Here is an 18,917-nt window from a genome sequence, read left to right as displayed (position 1 = left end):
GAGATCTGGTAGCCTGCGTAGTTGTGCAATGTGGTGTAGCAGTGCAGGAGCGTACGTCTATGTACGCCAGACGCATTTCAGACTGGCTGCTTACATGTCAATCAAGCGACAAACGTCGTAGTGGGGATGGATGATTGGCTGACGTCGATGTTTTTTTTTAACGGCAAGCGACCTATATTACATTTGAGATACTACAGCAACATGGAACTTTCCCAGTGCTTACGTGTGAGTTATTATGTCTTATTGTCGCTTATTATGTCTACTATATTAGGTAATATGAGTATAAAGGTGGCTATAGGGGTGTTATTTCATGTCTAGAGGGCTCTAAAAATTGTATTTAAAAGGTCATAACCAGGTTTTCTATGCTCTAACTACAAAAATATAAAATGTATTAATATATTGAATCCTACTTCATGGAAATTCACTCATCACAGTCTGGTCTGGAACCAATTAACATTGATAAACGAGGGAGAGCTTAGCATATATTGACCAACATTCAGTTGGTTGTAGCATGTTTCATGTACAAAATGTATCAGTGGCCCTGCCATTCTTCAGTTTTTATCTACGGCCCTCCATGGAAGTTTGGACACGCCTGGCGCCCCCTGATCCGTTTTCGCCAGGAAACCCATCGCTCTCCCGTTCAAATAGCTTCACGTACATTTCATTTTTTATTATTTTATTTTACAAAATGTATCCCCAAGGCAATCAAATTTGCTCACAGAATCAGCCTCATTGACGTCTAATAGTCCAACGTAATTGTTGCATTGTTAAAATGGCATTTCATTTGGGAGACGCTGTGCTCGTGACTTGTAAGGACGTGATCATTTCAAGCCTATGACTTCAAACTTACATCGACCTGTCCTGTCAAGACTTGAGACTTCTTTACTTGAGACTCGACACAAGACACCCCCGCTGTGATCACCTCACGGTTTACCAAAAAATGAACAAGGAGGCTTTTCCAACTTTTAAAAAAATGTGTATTCCAATATAACAAGGCCACAATCGATTGGCTCAGGGTTTCAGGCGGAATGAGCCATCATGATCACGCATGATTGGCTTCCACAGTCAGTGAGAAGCTTTGGAATGTTGTGAAGAATGTGCGACTCCACTGCTGTGATTGTGTGCCACAAGTCTAAAGCTAATGACAGTCCAGGTCTAGAGCTGTCCTATCTAGTCTTTCTTCGATTCACTGCCCTGAGAATGAGAATAGTCAATATAACTCAATACAAGCGCTGTTGTGCGATGCCGTCACACAATGTTCTCACACTTTATTTCTCAATGTACGTAATACCGCCGCTACACACCTGCTGCCGTCATCTGACGCCTTGAAATGGCAGAAACGGAAAAGCGTCGTCTTTCCCAACGTTTCCTACAAGAACATGAAAAGCAGAAGTCCTCCGATCAAAGTGCTCTGACCGACCCGACGACAGTAGTTCAGACGAGGGCCCCAGACAAGAAGCAGGAGAGATTAGCGCGCACCTTTACGGGTCAGTCACTGTCGAGGGGATGAAAGCAGATTTGAGCAGCAGAGTAGGACACACCAAGCGCCTCATTCAGGTGTGGGAGCGCAGTCAGTGTTGGGACATGAAAACCAGGCAGAGGAGGTATGAATCATTCAACATCTCTACTCTCATCTTTTCTTTACTTCATCTAAACCATCATGTAGTTGGTAGGAAACATTGTCACATTACTTCTGGGAAAAATGTCTTTTTTTTTTTTTTGGTGATTCAAGTAGAGGGACTGGAACGGCCTCCTGACCTTTTGTAGAAGAACCCAGGAGATCTACTGTACAGAAGCGCTTTTACTCCAATTTCTTTCAGGCGTCTTACAACTTCAAGTGTGGAAATGAGGTTAATCAGAGCGACTGCTGTGTGTTTCTTCACTGGGGCCGATGCAGGGCTGCTGGGATTAGCCCTCTGGAGCCCCGGGAACGCGAGAGAGAGCGAACAGAATTAGCCTTCTAATGTCTTAATCTGGTTCACATGGAACTTAAAGGCTTCGAGACGGCCACATGGCCGACGAGGCGACGAACCGGCGAGCTGGCGTACCTCATGTAACGCTTGCTGGGCTCTATCTGTATAAAGAAAAAAACTGCTTGTACGCTCCAAAGTGGAGGATTCGATATCTCTTGCTGGCTGGCTGAGAGGCAAGGATGCTGATGTTTCATGTGAAAACGCCACCAGGGACCAGCCGTGTTGCACCAGTGTGTTGTTCTTCCTCTATTTGTACATGCTTCCTGTTTCTACCGGACATGCTGTGCAAAGACAAAGCCTGAAAGATAAAAGATAACGCTTGTGTGCTGGCTTGATATCTGCAAGAATTGTGTCTTTGCAGGGAGAGATGTTAAATACAAATGCTAAGAAATATACAGGAGGTTACTCAGCTGCTGTGCCTGCAGGATGTGGAACAGCTGTGTGTGTGTGTGTGGGGGGGGTCAATATATATTTGGCAAAGAGTTAGTTTCGTTCCATTCACGTTTACAAAGTGGAGGGCCATAAATTATTTTGTATCACAGGTGTGTGTTGAAGTAGGCCAGTTTCTACCTCTGGGGAGTGAGCAGGTTACATCCCTTGCTCCTGTCCTCCTCATTACTGCACCTCCATGCACACACACACACACACACCTCCTGTGCCTCACAGGACAGATAGAAGTGTGGAAGTCAGTGCAGTTTTATTTTTAACTCTCACACTCACATGCAAAAGCTCTCCGCTTGCTCTTCCCCCACTTCCTGATCAACGTGCCGGCTCGAGCGGCTCCTGCACCGACTCTCCTCTTAACCTTCTCCTTTTTTGTGTGTGTTTTCACCTTTTCGCCGTTTCCTCTGTTCTCGCAGCAACACAGACAACAAGAGAGCTAGCTCGCCTCTCAAACAGAGTGGCAAATCGGCCAACTGCAGCCCCGCACACCGGACCTCCCACAGGCTGACGGAGCCCGCCAAGGTCCAGGAGAACCACTCCGCAGTAGAACTGGACTCTGTGGCATCCAACCCGCAGGATGCACGCTCACCCACGGCTAACGGGGTGCTAACGCAGATGGAGCAGGACAAGAAAGAGGAGACACAGGCGTGTAACGGTGAAAACGGGCGGATAGTCAATGGAGATATGGGGAGCGCAGACAGGAGAGGTGAGGACTCGAGTCCGCACGTGCACAGAACTGGTTCAGAGAGCTCCCAAGAGAATGAGGAGATCGGGACGAGCACAGAACAGGAACACGCACACGATGAGGCCGGAACAGAACAGAAGGTAAGTGCAAGACGGTTGCTTGATTCTTCATTGTGTCCAACAATTCTTTTCTTAGTTGAATAATCTGAAGCTTGTTGTTTGCATTAATCGGCTAATCTGTTGGCCGTAGACGGAACAAATCAATAAGTTTGGTCTGGAACGTATCAGAAAAGAGGCAAAAACGTCCATCGCTGTTCTCCAGAGTCAAAGCTGTTGCGTGTGAGTGTCTTGTTTTGATAATAGCTCCGCTCTCTGAGATGAGATGTTATCAATGAAAATCACATTTGAGAGGCTGAAATCAGAGGATATTTACATTTTTAAATAAAAGAATTATTAATGAGATATCAATTAATGATGGATTAATTGTCGTAGCTCTAGTGTCATGTACACTGCTGATGTGCGGGTCGATACTGAAACATCGATACTTCCAATACCACCTCTTCATGCTCTAACATGGTTTCTCAAATGAATATATAGATGCTTTTGATACTTCACTCATTTGAGGTTATGTTTGTCTGAAACGGAGCCATGTGTGAATTGTGAATAAAGTTTTCATTCTTTGCTATTTCTTAATCATTAAAGGGTTCCAGACTGCTACTAAAATACGCATGTGCGACCAGATAAAAGTACACCTGTTGACAAGGGATGCACTTTGTCCCTTATGACTGTGAAAATGAAGTCGATTGACGACAGCTTGTCACGGTGTAAGCCTATCGATGCCAGCGTGTGTGATCGCTCACGTTTCAATCACATCAGATCCACTTTTCTACCATCTTTGTTTACACATTTTGCCTGGCTCTCGCGTTCTTCTGTCTCTGGCGGTGCTAACTTACGTATTTAAGTATCACTTAACAACCTTGCTCGCTGCTCTTGCTCTCGCCGCTCTGATTTTGAGCAGTTCTTTGTATTTTTATAACTCTTCAATTCAGACATTATGCCTGTATTTAATGACAAATGAGCACAAAATAGCATAAAGAAAAGGAGCACACTGTAAGAGTGGGGATGTGCTTTGTAAATTTTAACAAAAAAAAAAAACTACAATTAGAATTATTACAACAGGCATCAAAATACACAAAGAAAGGCAAAACCCCATAACAGGCAGGTTGGTTGGTCCTGCCAACAAGGTCTCCCTTTTGCAGAAGTTGGCGACCCTACCAGTTAATTTGCTGGTTTTATTTTATTATTATTGAGTATTTTTTTGTTGCTGACAAACTTCTGCTCCACACTTCAACCCAGTAACGCACAAATGAGGTAGTTTGCCAACCGACACGAACTCCTAAAGAGGAAGAAAGGAGACAAACACCACAGAAGAAGAAGGCAGGCTGATGTGTGTGAGAAGAGGGCGGTGTTGGAGTTAATAGTATTTATCAGTAATACAGTGAACATGAGAGGACATGTGAACGTTTACTTTGCCGAGTGTGCGCCCCTAAATTTTCTGCTTGTGCTCGGAGTAAAAAAAATCTGCATCTCTGAATGAATCATTCATTTTAATGGTTTTCTTATTTTACTTATTTTCTTTTTTTTATTGTATTTTATTGTTTTTATAAGTACCATTTTCACATATTTTATATGATTTTGTCCTCTGTTTTTTCTGGTGTTGGATATGAGCTTAGCTTTATTGTAAATCACCCTGCTACTCCAAAATATTTCAAATAAATAAATAAATAAATACCTACATTAACTATTAAATTGTGAATTTCTGCGAATTAATGGTTTATTTAATTAATAATTAAATGAAATGTTTTGTGAAATACACAACTGTACTTAAAGTGTACCAGACACATTAGGCCAGGGATGGGCAAACTGAGGCCCGCAAGCCACATCATGCCCGCCTTCCAAATTCCTTTTTTTTTTAAACCTTTAATATGGAAACTGTAGCCGGCAACTTGACTTGCAGTGCTATTGTGGCACGCTGGAGTCACCAAAGTAGTCAGATGCCATCTGTAGTACAAAAAAGCGACCCAAACAAGAAAACACGTCAACACACACGGCACACAACACCCATGCCACAAAAGCACCCATATATTCCCGTCGCAAGGCATGCTGGGTAACTTGCAGTACTTTTACACATGTAACACATCACAGCATATCATAGCAAGCCTGAGATCGCCATGCAAAAACTACAATTTGCAGTTCCCTTCGGAAGATGCGTGCGACTGCTAAGAGAGGCTGAAGTACTCAACGAAAAGCATTAAAATACGCACACAGTGACTTCCTGTTCAGTGCAAAGTAAGCATCACAATCAAAGCCTGGCAGCTTTACCACAGCAAGTAAGAAAATGCATCGTTTTATTTATTTATTTTTAGATTGTTATCCACTGGAAGAAAGATTTGCGCTTGTACGAAAGCTTTATCGTCATTGTAGTCAAGACATCCAGCAAAATTATACTAACAGCTCTGTTAGTATAAAATATATGAAAACAGAAGTATCAAAATAAAACATGCACAAAAGGAGGACAACCATGGCACGACAGAATGTGCAAGCATTGGCTAGCTTCTGTTACAGTTCGCTTACGTCGACGTCAGCTAGCCGGAGGGGCGATGACGTGAACGGGTTCCACTGTACGGTACAATGCATATAAAAGCAATCCCTTTGCACCGTGTGAAAGTGTTCACTGAGACGAGTTATTTTTTGCAAAGGCCCAGCAGATGTCGAATGCTTAAGCAGCCGAGTTAGCCCGTGGGAGCCTCAGGATTATGTTGTTGTCTACAGATTATAAATAGCTCAGGTCCGCGTCCATGTCGCCAGCCAGAGGAGGTGGAGCCACGAGCTTGCGTCTCAGCTGACCTGACCATTGACTAAACATGCACCTGTACCTTGAACACTTGCATGTTACAAGCTCATCCAACCCAATCATTGGATCGATGACTCACTTTGCTTCAGTTATCGGGTTTCCAATCAGAACACTCTAAGCAGGTTAACCTTCCGCTATAAATTATGCGCATCACTCGGACTTTCAGTGGTGGAGGAGGTGTGGAGATGGCCAAAGTATGTGCGTATGCATTGTCACAATCCAATCCCGTAGCTGTATCTGAATCTCTGACTGTCTGTGCCACTGAGTCAGCATTGTTTGTAATGTCACAGTTTGCACTGCATCATAAATAATGAGAGGCATCGCTCATGCTTTGCCTGGACACACTTGCACGGCGCTTACAGTGGAATCTTACACAGTATACGTGTCTGATTTCTAATCAGGTATCTCATTTAGATAATAATAATAATAATAATAATAATAATAATAATAATAATAATAATGATAATAATAATAATGGGCACACGGACATGGACCCTAATTAAAAAGTCAATTATGTTTTGCATGCTTTAAAGATGTACTGTCAGATGCAGATGAGAAAGCGTTTGTTGCCTTAGTAGTCCTGTGTCACGTCAGCAACTAATATGTCTTACAATGCTTGTCTACCATTTCCCCAACTCCTACGTCTTCAATTCCCGCTGAGATCCCAGCTGAGCTCCAGTACGCTCGTGTCAACAATGCACCCGAGTGCCACGCACGTCTGTTGACATACACTATATTAGAGTTTGATTTAGCACAATGAATACAAAATCTGTTTATGTCTCAATAAATACAATCAGTTATTCCAACTATAGCTGCTGTCATTTTTTTTTTTTAAGTGCTTCATCGTTTGAATAACCGGTGCCATTTCGTAATTCTTTTGCGCTGTCCAGTCAGATTGCTCTGAAGTCATCCCAATGCTACCCAGTTCCACGAAGGGGCATACTTACATGTCATCTGGGAAGTGCTGTGACGTGCTGTCATATGTTGGAATCATTATTACTCGCTTTTGGATTTGACTTGATAACAGAATCTCTTTCACAATTGCACTGTTGTAATAATGAGATGATATCGGCCATACACAATCATCTCAAACTCAACAGTATTTATATGCGGGCCGCACACAGCAAAAGAATGGAGCTTCGCATGAGGATGCAAGGCAACGTCATAGAAGTTAGAAGAAAACAAAGTGCTTGCAAAGCCAGATGCCACAGCTCCTGTGTGGGAATATTAACTCATTCAATCCCAGCCATTTTTCTAAATTCAATCCCTTCATTACCGCCATTTTAGACGATCTTGACAGCTCTTTCAAGGCACACAGGATATTGTGTTCTATGGCTTTATAAACATGGAACCTATCAAAAGAAAGATTAGACTCCCGTCTGTCATCAGAAAAAAAAGTTGCTTTCTACCTTTTTCCGTTCTTCAGTAATCAGCAGTAGAACATAGGTAAGTTTCAGGAAAATATCAGTTCCCAACAAAAAAGGATGAAAACAGCTTTATGTGAAAAGATAAGATAAGATAAGATAAGATAAGATATGCCCACAAGGGGAAATTCCAGATACAGTACATTTCAAAAGACATTTAAAGATTTATAAGTAGACGCATTTCAAGCATAACTTTCACTTTGACACAATTTTTTTTTCTTTTGTGACAGCTCAAATATGTAAAAAAAATTCACCACAACATAAACACCAAAAAGGGTTGTTTTACATCAAAACAATAATTTATTTACAAATATAACACCAACTATTTACAATTTTCCATCCATGCATCCATTTTCTATGCCGCTTATCCTCACTGGGGCCACGGGTCTATTTACAATTTTCACATTTGAAAATAAACTGTGTGTGTGTGTGTGTGTGTGTGTGTGTGTGTGTGTGTGTGCATGCGTTAAAATTTCCCTACAGTGCATAACCTTCTGCACGCTACACTCCTCCACGCTATCTCACTTCCTCCTTGCTTTGAGCGTGTTAATACATGCAAAAGATCCATGCCGAGCTCTTATCCAACACACTTTTCCACCTTGTGGCCGTTTTTATGGCTTAAAACTGCTTGAAAAGTTACCTCTTTTATTTTGCATGTCATCACCTCTTTTTGCCTTGAGCATAAAAAAACGTATAAATAAATACGTCTTTGGGAGTGAGCGTTTGGGTTTAAAAAAACGTATAACTACGTCTTTGGTATTGAATGAGTTAATATTGAGCAAGGTGAGCCCATCAACGTGAATGAGCCAGTACGCAAAATGTATTCAAAAGCAGTAGCAACATAAACATAGGCAACAAAACAAACTGGCCCACCTCAAACATATACAGTACACCCCACCCACTTTTCCCATCTGGGGGGGAAAGAAAATATATATATACATGGAGCTGCAGAGCCTTCGTCCCGTCAGCCAACACTAACTGAGACGTTTGGTGGGCAAAGTAAATACAAACCTAACAGCGCAAAATGGTGTACGCTCACAGAAAGTCAGCGCAAAAGAAATGCTGCTCTTTAATACAATTGAAAAGGCAGCATTTCAAGAAATGCTGCAAATGACGGTATGAATTGCCTGCGAGAAAATACATGTCATATACATGTCTTTCCTGCAGGAGACAAATGAACAGAAGCTGTTCAAGATCGCCAGCGAGCTCTTGCAGACGGAGAAGGCTTACGTGGCTCGACTGAACTTGCTGGATCAGGTGAGATGAGGAGATTCTCAGCAGACAAAATAACATTCAGTGCGTCACCGTGGCGGCCACCATGAGCATAGAGACGTGATTACGTGTACTCCGCTCTCCAGGTATTTTGTGCCAAGCTCATGGAGGAGGCCAACAAAGGAACATTCCCTGTGGATGTGGTGAAAAACATCTTCTCCAACATCTCCTCCATCAACACTTTTCACAGCCAGTTTTTGCTGCCAGACTTGGAGAAACGGATGGGAGAATGGTGAGCTGGTGACCCAACGTCTTACAGTCTCCTTGAAGTACTCAGCCTCCTTTCTCCCTCCCTGCAGGGCATCCACACCTCGCATTGGAGACATCCTGCAGAAGCTCACACCCTTCCTCAAGATGTACGCGGAGTACGTGAAGAATTTCGACAAGGCCATGGAGCTGTTGAAACAGTGGAGCGACCGTTCTCCTCAATTCAAGGCCATCATTCAGGAGATACAGGTGTTGTGATCAAAGACGGGTCTCCCGCCACAGCAAAACGTACAATGATTGTAAATGTGGATATTTCGGTGCAGAGTCAAGACGTTTGTGGCAGCCTTACACTTCAACATCACATGCTGGAGCCCGTGCAGAGAGTCCCTCGCTATGAGATGCTCCTCAAAGACTACCTGAAGAAACTTCCACAAGACGACCCCGATCGGCGAGACTCCGAAAGTAAGTTGTCACTTTCACGTGCGTGTCAAGATCAGAGGCGATGCTGCACTTACTTATCATGACATTAACACATGGATGGCCTTTAACACTGTATTGGCCAAGGGGCCGTATTTGGCAACCGAAATGTAAATCAAATCAGGCATACAGACGGTACATAAATACATCATTACATCCAAAACCTACCAAAAATAGGCATAAATAAATAGACTGCATTTTATATTAAGTATAGTATTACAGTGCATCAGTATTATAATGCATGTATATAAGTATGTATATATATATATATATATATATATATATATATATATATATATATATATATATATATACACATTCAAGAAGAATGTATTAAACCTGTTCAGTGGTCCCTCGCCACTTTGTGGTTCGAACGTCTCACTCTATTGCCATTTTTAAAAAATTGACTAATAAATAATCACTGTTGCGTGGATGAATACGTCCTATTATTCATCAAAAAAATGCATGTTTAAACAAATGTTACTTATTCATGGCCTAAATTAAGCATTTTCAAGCATAAAAATGTTCAAAATTAACTCAAGCACAAATGCTAAATGTTTAAGGCAAAACAAGATTTGTAGAGTCTACACTGGCCACTAGGGGTCACTAGTAACACACACCAGACTTGATCGCCAATGACAGGCTAATTATTTATCTCACAATAATAACATAACAATAATAATAATCATCATCATCATCATCATCATAATAGTAAAACAGGCTACTGTACTCCAGCTAAAACTCAACTCTGAATCCCTGATGTCACTTCCTGTCCACATGTCCGGAAGACATTTACTGAAACACACGCAAGCATGCGTCTTATTTAGGTCTTAAATGCCTTATTTTATCTGATTATGTCTACAATATTGGGTAATATGAGTGTAAAAGTGACTATAGGGGTGTTATTTCATGTCTAGAGGGCTCTAATAATGTTTAAAATCGTATTTAGAAAGTCATAAACAGGTTTTCTATGCTCTAACTGCGAAAATATTCTGTTTATCAATATTGAATCTTACCTCGCGGAAATTCAGTTATGGCGGTCGGGTCTGGAACCAACTAACCGCGATAAACGAGGGATAAGTGTAAATCATATTTTTGTTATCGGAGCTACAGTACGTTTTAGTGACTGATAGACATGACATGACATTAGATTAGGCAAGAATATATATATCATAAAATTAAGACATTTATTTATTTACATGACATTTATCATTTTTGTTTTCAGATCCATCATAATCATAATAATTTAAAAATACTACTAGTACTGAAGTATTCTAATGAAGTTTGCTGTATTCCTAAATTGCTTTTGTATCTTCTAGAATCTTTAGAAATTATCGCCACGGCAGCGACTCACTCCAACAGCGCCATACGTAAATCTGTAAGTGCCCCTGATGAAAACATCTTCTTCAACGACTATCAGCCACGCATCCCAAAGCAAAGCGTTGTGTCCTCGTTTAGGAGAACCTAAAGAAGCTGATGGAGATTTACGAGATGCTTGGCGAGGAGGAGGACATCGTTCATCCTTCGAACGAGTTCATCAAAGAGGGTCACATCCTGAAGCTGGCAGCCAGGAACACCTCGGCCATGGAGAGATACCTCTTCTTGGTGAGACCAACACTGCAGGGAAACGTGCTGAGGCCACACTTTGCTCATCCTGCTTGGATGATGCAAACATTCTCTCTCTGGTGTTGCTTTCCGTAATAAGTGCCGCCATGTTTTCTTTTGCTGACAGTTCAACAACATGCTGTTGTACTGCGTTCCCAAATTCAGCCTCGGTGGACCCAAGTACACGGTCAGGACGCGGATCGGCATCGACGGCATGAAAGTCCTGGAAACCACCAATGAGGACTACCCTCACACCTTCCAGGTTTCAGGGAAGGAGAGGACACTAGAGCTACAAGCCAGGTACATTTCATACAGGAATAATACTCACCTGTGACCATCAGGTTCTCTCTTCAATTGCCATTGTTCACTCGCGACACCATCCAAGTTTAAGCCCGAAATATTATCAAATGAATTTGAAGTGTAAGATGTTTAGGTACTCGCTGCTAATGAATCATAATGTACGATGATCCATGAACAGATGGAATGGGAGTCACACTGCAAATGTAAGATTTAAAGTAAGTAGAATGGCAAAAATAGATTGCAATCTACTGATATCATTTCTATCTTACACTTTTCTGCATCCTGTGTGTATGGTAGAGGCCCCGCCTCCACCCACCGAGAGAAAGAGACTGTATGACTGACAAAAGGGCTCACTCCGTTCGTGCTGTTGTTCTATGGAACAAATGCGGCAAGGTGCTTAAACCAATGCGTAGAGCGAACCTCCTTCCTGTCTCTCGCCAGATCATGTGACACCCCTTGTAGATATGCTGAGAAGTTCTATGTAGTTCAAGAAAAAAGTGCACCTCAGCTTTGTGATGTAGGTGAAAAAGCTCTTTTTTGCTGTTTTTTTTCCCTCAAATATTTCAACTTTTATCTTAAATAATCTTCGTAAATGTTCTGTTCAGGATATTATGACAGTTTTTGCATATGATTTTTCTGCATATTCTTTTTTATTATGCATGTTATTATTGCATATTATTAAGGCGTAATATTTTGTCACTTTACTCCCATAATATTCAAACTTTTTCCCCAACCTCATTTTCCAGAACTTATGATGTGATTTTGCTTTGTTTCTCATAATATTTCAACTTTTAAAAAATAACATCCATCCATCTATTCATCTCCATAGGAGATGGATTTTTTTTTAGATTGTTTTTAGATAATTTTTTTATATACTCACTAGGGTTCATGGTTCGTGGTTTTAATTCATCCTGAACATGCATGAGTCAAACAGTAGCACATCACATAGTACAATTCACAATTTTGCATGTCCAAAAAGGAGTAGGAAGAAGCAAAGCTTATTTAATCCTACCCCTCATCAGTTTCACATCAGTTGCAATACATTTATTCACCTCTTGTTCTTCCAAGTGTACTTTGTAGGTCTACATGACAATGTTGTGCAATCAGGGTCGCGGAGGTATGCTGAAGCCTATCCCAGCTGAGTTTGGGCAAGAGGCGGGGTACACCCTGGAATGGTTAAAAAATAACACTATATAATAAATGTATACAATGACTTTGATTCTTGTTGGAATACCAGTGTTTTTCATTCACTTCAACTTTCTTGTAAATGTTCTTGTCGTAATTATGACTTTATTAACATCATATTCTGACTTTATTCTCATAACATTGTCATTTTGTCAGCAACAAAATTTTCTAAAAATTACAACTTCATTTGTTGTTTTTTGTTTCTCATAATATTACTACTTTAAAATTTTTTCTTTAATATTTCAACTTTATGCAACTAAACTGATGTTATTTTTCCTCAATTTTATGATGTTATTCTCCTAAAATTACAGCCTTTTCCTTGCTTTTCCATGTTTTTTTGTTTTTTTTTTGTCCTGTCCAGCCGGGGGCAGATGGTGTCGTTAATTGGTCTAATTGCCTTTACATGCTAAACTGATTTGCTCTTCCAGGGAAAAGTGTAAGATATTCTTCCCCAGTTATATAGATTTTTATTTGATTATTTGATGTTTTGTTGTTACGCAAACCGGAGGCCGGAGCAGGAGGGGATAGAAAAGAAAAGAAGAGAAAATAAAACAGAGGGAGGAGTGCGGGGACAAGAGATTTCTCAATTTTTACTGTTTTTTACCTTTTTTTTTTTAGTTTTCCTATTCAATTTTATTTTTAGAATGTGCCACGGGACACCCCTTTGGACTTTGGACACCCCTGGTCTGGAGGCTAGCAGGCTAATAATATATGAATTTGTGATCAACTCACTGCAAGTTTTGAGGCCGGATGCGCTGTCGAAGCAAGTGCTCCCCGTAGCCAAACAAACTTTTGCGTCTCACGTGCGAACAGGGACCGCCGAATGTCCGAAATCTCAACGTTGGCCGACAAAACATTATCAGTGAAGCATAAAGACATAAACACGTCCTAAACGGTGGTATATGTATACTGTGCATTTTATTTCTGTTCCCACCTATTTATGAATTATACTTAAAACTAGAAAATAAGATTATTTTTTGACCAAAAATACAAAATAATAAAATCATAAGTTGTAGCTCTATAAATTGTACGACTATTACAAAAAAAAGAGGAATCGCATGATGTAATTGTATGTCATTGTGACTCCAAACGCTGTCGTCTGACTTCCAAGCGGAAGGTCATCGAAATGAGCAACGCCATTGTTCTTTTTTAGATGCTATAAATGCCTAAAACAACTTTATGTGCTCAGCTAATGACTACGTTGGTCTAATTTGGTGTTGCTGCAGGAAATTCAGGTTTTATTTTTATCTTGCAGCTCCGAGCAGGACAAGGCGGGCTGGATCAAGGTACTGGAGTGACATCATCATCACCACCACTCAAACCATCTGTATTTCATGATGCCAAGTCACTCATCTTATTTTGGATCATCCAGGCTTTCCGAGAGACCATCGAGATCTTCCAGCAGAAGAATGAGTCGTTCAAGAACGCATCGAAGGACGTGGAGGAGGTGTCGGTGAGCAGCAGATATTCTGGGCCATCTGTCCGCTTGTTAGTGGCAACGTGCTCAGTGTGCGTCTTTGTCTCCTTTTGCGCTTAGAACGCTGAGCTGGGGAAACGCGCTCCTCGCTGGATCCGCGACAACGAAGTGACGATGTGCATGAAATGTAAAGAACCGTTCAACGCTCTCACGCGACGGAGACACCACTGCAGGGCTTGTGGCTACGTAAGCGGACGCATTTTCTTCTCCTAATGTTATGACTTTATTCCCACAATATTGTCACTTTTTACTCAGCCTAATTTTCCAAAAATTACAACTTTAATTTGTTTTGTTTCTCATAATATTCTGACTTTAAAAAAAAACAAACGTCTTTTTTTCTGTAATATTTAAACTGCACTATAAATGCTACTGTAATGACATTCTTTTTCCTCGTAATATTCCAAGTTTATTCTCGTCAAATTGAAACATTTCTTATTAGAATACGACTTATTTCTCTCCGTATTTTGATGTTATTCTCTTTCTAAAATGACAGCTGTTTTTTTCTAATTCTGCTGTTGTTTTCTTTTCAGTTTCTCAACTATTTCAACTTTCTTCTTGAAAATGTTCTTCTCATAATTAGGACTATATTCCTGTCATATTTTGACTTTGGAACTTTTTCCACAACCTCATTTTCCAAAAATGACAATTATTCTTTGTTGTTTGTTTTTCCTAATATTACGACTTTAAAAAAAACAGTACTCTTTCTTTCACATTTCAACATTATGCTACTAAAATGACATTATTTGTAAGGCCTTATTCTCATAATATTATGACATTTTCTTTTTAGATAACAACTTAATTTTTTTTTACTTAAATTAATGTTGAGTTTACAATTATAGCTTTATAATGCAGCACTGGCCAATAAAAACAAAAAAAACAGCCACCGGCCACAAATGGCCCCCAGGCTGCACTTTGGACACCCCAGCCCTGATCTGTCCCTTTTTATTTATTTTTTTAAAGGATAAATGTGACTGCTAAATATAAAAAATGGTATCAGCAGCCGAACACAGTGCTGTACCGTGCTAGTGTTCTAGTGTTTAATTAGTTTACTTTTTACAGCATTACTGCTTTTGTCCAATGGGGGTTTATTGCTTCATTTATTATTATTTATTGTTGCTTTTATTGCATTTTTCATTTTTTTCTCTTGTTGTGTTTGCTTCTTAATTATATAATGATGATGATGATAATAATAGCAATAATTGAATGTATTTTATTGCTATGTATTGTTATTAATGATTTTATTTATTACATAAAAATGTGTGTATTTTCCCTTTTCATGCTACATGTTGACTTACTACCACTTCATTCATAATCACAGACAGTATTGGCTAATAGCCGTTTTCATCCAGGAAGACAAGCAGTTTAGTGTTTCTTTACTAAGTGACACTGCCAACTACTGGCCTGGCATGCATATTACAATGCATCACTTGCGTGCAGCATGTAGGTCCATATGAATGAGAATTGTTTTGCATATAAATGGTTGGAAAACACAAAGGCCAAATATGCTTTCTCCTGTGAAACATCAAATACCTGCCCAGCAACACGTGCCATGAGAAAGTGGTGTCCGTCTTCCTTACGCGTGTCCTTCTCGTTCAGGTGGTCTGCTGGAAATGCTCCGACAACAAGGTGGCGCTGGAGTACGATGGCAACAGAGTGAACAAAGTATGCAAGGATTGTTTCTCCATCCTGACAGGAGAGGCCATCGCTGAGGGCAAGAAGAAGGGCATCCTGGAGGTGAGCAGAGACATCAATGGGACGTTTTCGGTTTCGTGACAAATGAACCATGCGGTTAAAAATGGGGATGCTCCGATTCGACCGGTGGCCGAGTGATCGGAGCATCCCTAGTTAAAAAACAATAAGGATGAGGTATAACAACACATAAATAATGCATTTACACTTGATTTGCCTGATAATAAATGGTCCATGTTAACATTTAAGCTAAGACGATTTTAGCTCATTCAGTACCAAAGACGTAGTGACAGTATACTTTTTATAAACCCCAACGCCACATCTCAATAACATATTTATACGTCTTTTACCTTTTTTTATGCGAGAGGCTAAAAGAGGTGATGACGCCACTCCCCGTTAATGCATTTGGCTTCAGAGCAATTTTAAGCCATAAAAAACGGCCACTGGATGGCAGAAGCGCATTTGATGAGAGCTCGGCAGAGATCATGTGGACGGAAAAAATACACACGACAGGAAGGAGGAAGTGAGAGAGCGTGGAGTGTAGCGTGCATTGTCGGGAATTTTTAACGCATACACGCACACACATCGTTCAGTTCCAAATGTGAAAATTGTGAATAGTTCATGGTGTTACATTTGTACATAAATTGTTATTTTGATGTAAAACAACCCCTTTTTGTCTTATGTTGTGGTTGTATTTGTTTTGATATCTGAGGTGTCACAAAAGCATAAAAACGTTTGTGTTAAAGTGCAAGTTATGCTTGAAATGTGTCGTTTCACAAAAAGCTGGTTTTCTTCTTTTTTTAGTCAGGAACTGATATTTTCCTGAAACTTGCCTATGTTCTACTGCTGATTACTAAAGAACGGAAAAAGGTAGAAACAGACTTTTTTCTGATGAAAGACGGAAGTCTAATCTTTCTTTTGGTAGGTTCCATGTTTATATCGCCGTACAACACAATATTCTGTGTGCCTTGAAAGATCCGTCAAAATCATCTAAAACTGCCGGTACTGTCTTTTGAAAAATGGCTGGGATTGAATGAGTTAAGATGCTGTATTTTAATATGTGTAGTGAAGCCTGCTTTTTTCAAAATAGAAATCTTTTCTCTATGAAGCGTAGGGTCAGAGGTGATATCATGTCCATGACGACAGAGGTTTTTCCATCCCGACACAAAAAATCCAGTTTGCATAATAGGGCATCCACATTGGTTAATCCTACTTTGTACTTGAATGTCTCTGGTGCAGATCGAGGCGGGTCAGTTCACAGGCAGCAGCATCATGTGCGGCTTCCTGCAGTATTGTGAGAAGAACAAACCCTGGCAGAAGGTGTGGTGTGTCATCCCTGAGAAGGAGTGCTTAGTGCTCTACCTCTACGGAGCTCCTCAGGTAAACGCCCACAAGAGCATGGCAAGATGTGAATGCGGATGTCTAACTGAGTGATGTGATGTGCAGGACGTGAAGGCCCAGAGCAGCATCCCTCTGCTGGGCTACTCGGTGGAGGACAGCATCCGGCCCGCCGAACCCCAGGCCAGCTTCCGTCTCAGCCAGTCCAAGTCCGTGCACAACTTTGCTGCCGAAAGCGAGGAGCTCAAGCAGCGTTGGCTCAAGGTGATCCGTGTGGCCGTGACGGGGGAGGTGCCCGAGTGCTCTCATACCAACGGCGGCGGCGGCGGCAGCGTGGCGGACATGCAGGAAGCGGCCTCGGACAGCTCATAAGGACACCGTACTTGCAAACCCGCATTGGGTTGACCGCTTCCTCCTTTCGAGCTGGACCAGAACGAGTGCTGGATAAGCTGCCTTTTACGCTTTTTATCATGCAGGCTGGAGGACTCAAGTTGGAGACAAACACTAGAGACCACACAGGAATGGACAGCGCCCTCTAAAGCCTGTGAACTTGTACTGCACCGTCTTCCCAACTACTCAGTCTACCTGTACAGTAGAAATGTCTATTTCTTTAAGTTTTTTTTCACCTTGTTTGATAGAATTTATGTACAGTATTGCCTCTTTTTTTCTTTTCACAGCTGTCTTGGTGGCTCCCGCTGTGGAGGACCAATCAAAGGTTTGGGCACACTTCCCCATGTTATTGAATGAGAAGGTGTGTCCAAACTGACTGTTACTTCAATTTATGATACAGTCATCATACACTCCAGAATAATTCATTGAATCGGACGTTTTTACATCTCCCAGCCCACATTTTGTGGTTTTATAATGAAAAGAACATTTTAAAAAGGGTATAAATTTTAAAAATAAACAACAACAACAACAACAACAATGGATTTCACAGTTTTGGCCACTTTCTCATTAAACTTTATGGAGACTGCAGACGCAGTAGTGACCCCAACGTGAGACGACCTCCAATCTTAAAAACATGCTTAACAGCATCGGCGGGGGGGGATACCGTCTTATATTCCGGCCAATACAGTAAAGCTGTATCTAAATATAATAAAGCCATTTTCAGGTGCCAGGCATATGTTACTCCTTTTTCGTTAATTGGTGACAATTAACTGACTGGGGAACAATCGATAATGACTGTCGTAGGCCAAAGTGCACAGTGACATCTTAACAAGCTGGTGCAAGAATTGTAAATGTGATTTGTATTATTATTATTAATGCTGTAAGTAACTGTATTATTTAAAGTAATTTATAGAAGATGATGAGCATGAGCTGTTGGAAGTAGCACAAATCTGTCAAAGTGTTTTTTTTTTCAATCCACACTGTCTGCAGTGAGACAGTGACCAGTCATCGGGGGGGGGGGTGTACGTGCCTACATGTTTTTTTTTTTTGCCCCCTCCAGTATTCTATTGAAATAAAACATAAGAGCACAAAGTTTCTGAATGTATAGCCAACATTTGTGTCCTCTCCTTGCCTCCACAAAGGTTTGAAAAGCTACGCACTTTACAATCTTAAAGTGTAAAATGGCATTAAATATTATTTATGTGGATACACTTTGTCTTTTTGTCTATGCCTTGGTACTTTGTTGTAATGACACCTGTTTTTGTCACTGTTCTAACCGGCCAACTGTCCCTTTTGAAGGAGTCGCCTTCAAACAAAATAACCCAATGTTTTATATTAAATATTAAACGACGGCATTTTACCAGTGTGATATGTGAAAATCGAGCACAGCATCCGGTCTGCTCTGCAGCACACCTGATCCTGTTGCCGGTAATGTTAGGCCTTCAAAATAAAAGCGGTAAAGTAAAAGACAGCCAGTAAAATAACATGGTTGCTCCACAGTAGGAAGTCGGGTGTTTCCACCACCCCACCCCGCGTCC

The 18,917-nt window shown here is 40.9% G+C and overlaps 1 protein-coding gene across 1 annotated transcript in view; it reads left to right on the top strand.

Annotated features, from left to right (window-relative positions):
- The window catches only part of fgd4a (FYVE, RhoGEF and PH domain containing 4a), a 64,814-nt gene extending 46,139 nt beyond the window's left edge, over positions 1-18,675 (top strand). The window contains exons 5-18 of the mRNA XM_054777884.1: positions 2,834-3,242; positions 8,607-8,696; positions 8,798-8,943; positions 9,011-9,167; positions 9,242-9,380; positions 10,715-10,773; positions 10,854-11,000; positions 11,128-11,300; positions 13,741-13,771; positions 13,858-13,938; positions 14,023-14,148; positions 15,559-15,696; positions 16,891-17,031; positions 17,098-18,675. Of these exons, the coding sequence (XP_054633859.1) occupies positions 2,834-3,242; positions 8,607-8,696; positions 8,798-8,943; positions 9,011-9,167; positions 9,242-9,380; positions 10,715-10,773; positions 10,854-11,000; positions 11,128-11,300; positions 13,741-13,771; positions 13,858-13,938; positions 14,023-14,148; positions 15,559-15,696; positions 16,891-17,031; positions 17,098-17,361 (2,101 nt within the window). The 3' untranslated portion in view covers positions 17,362-18,675. The remainder of the gene's footprint in view (positions 1-2,833; positions 3,243-8,606; positions 8,697-8,797; positions 8,944-9,010; positions 9,168-9,241; positions 9,381-10,714; positions 10,774-10,853; positions 11,001-11,127; positions 11,301-13,740; positions 13,772-13,857; positions 13,939-14,022; positions 14,149-15,558; positions 15,697-16,890; positions 17,032-17,097) is intronic.
- The last annotated feature ends 242 nt before the right edge of the window (positions 18,676-18,917 follow it).

Source organism: Dunckerocampus dactyliophorus, chromosome 5 (assembly GCF_027744805.1).
Source record: "Dunckerocampus dactyliophorus isolate RoL2022-P2 chromosome 5, RoL_Ddac_1.1, whole genome shotgun sequence".
NCBI lineage: Eukaryota > Metazoa > Chordata > Actinopteri > Syngnathiformes > Syngnathidae > Dunckerocampus > Dunckerocampus dactyliophorus.
The sequence above is the reverse complement of the archived record's forward strand: the minus strand, read 5'-3'. Positions and strand labels throughout refer to the sequence as shown.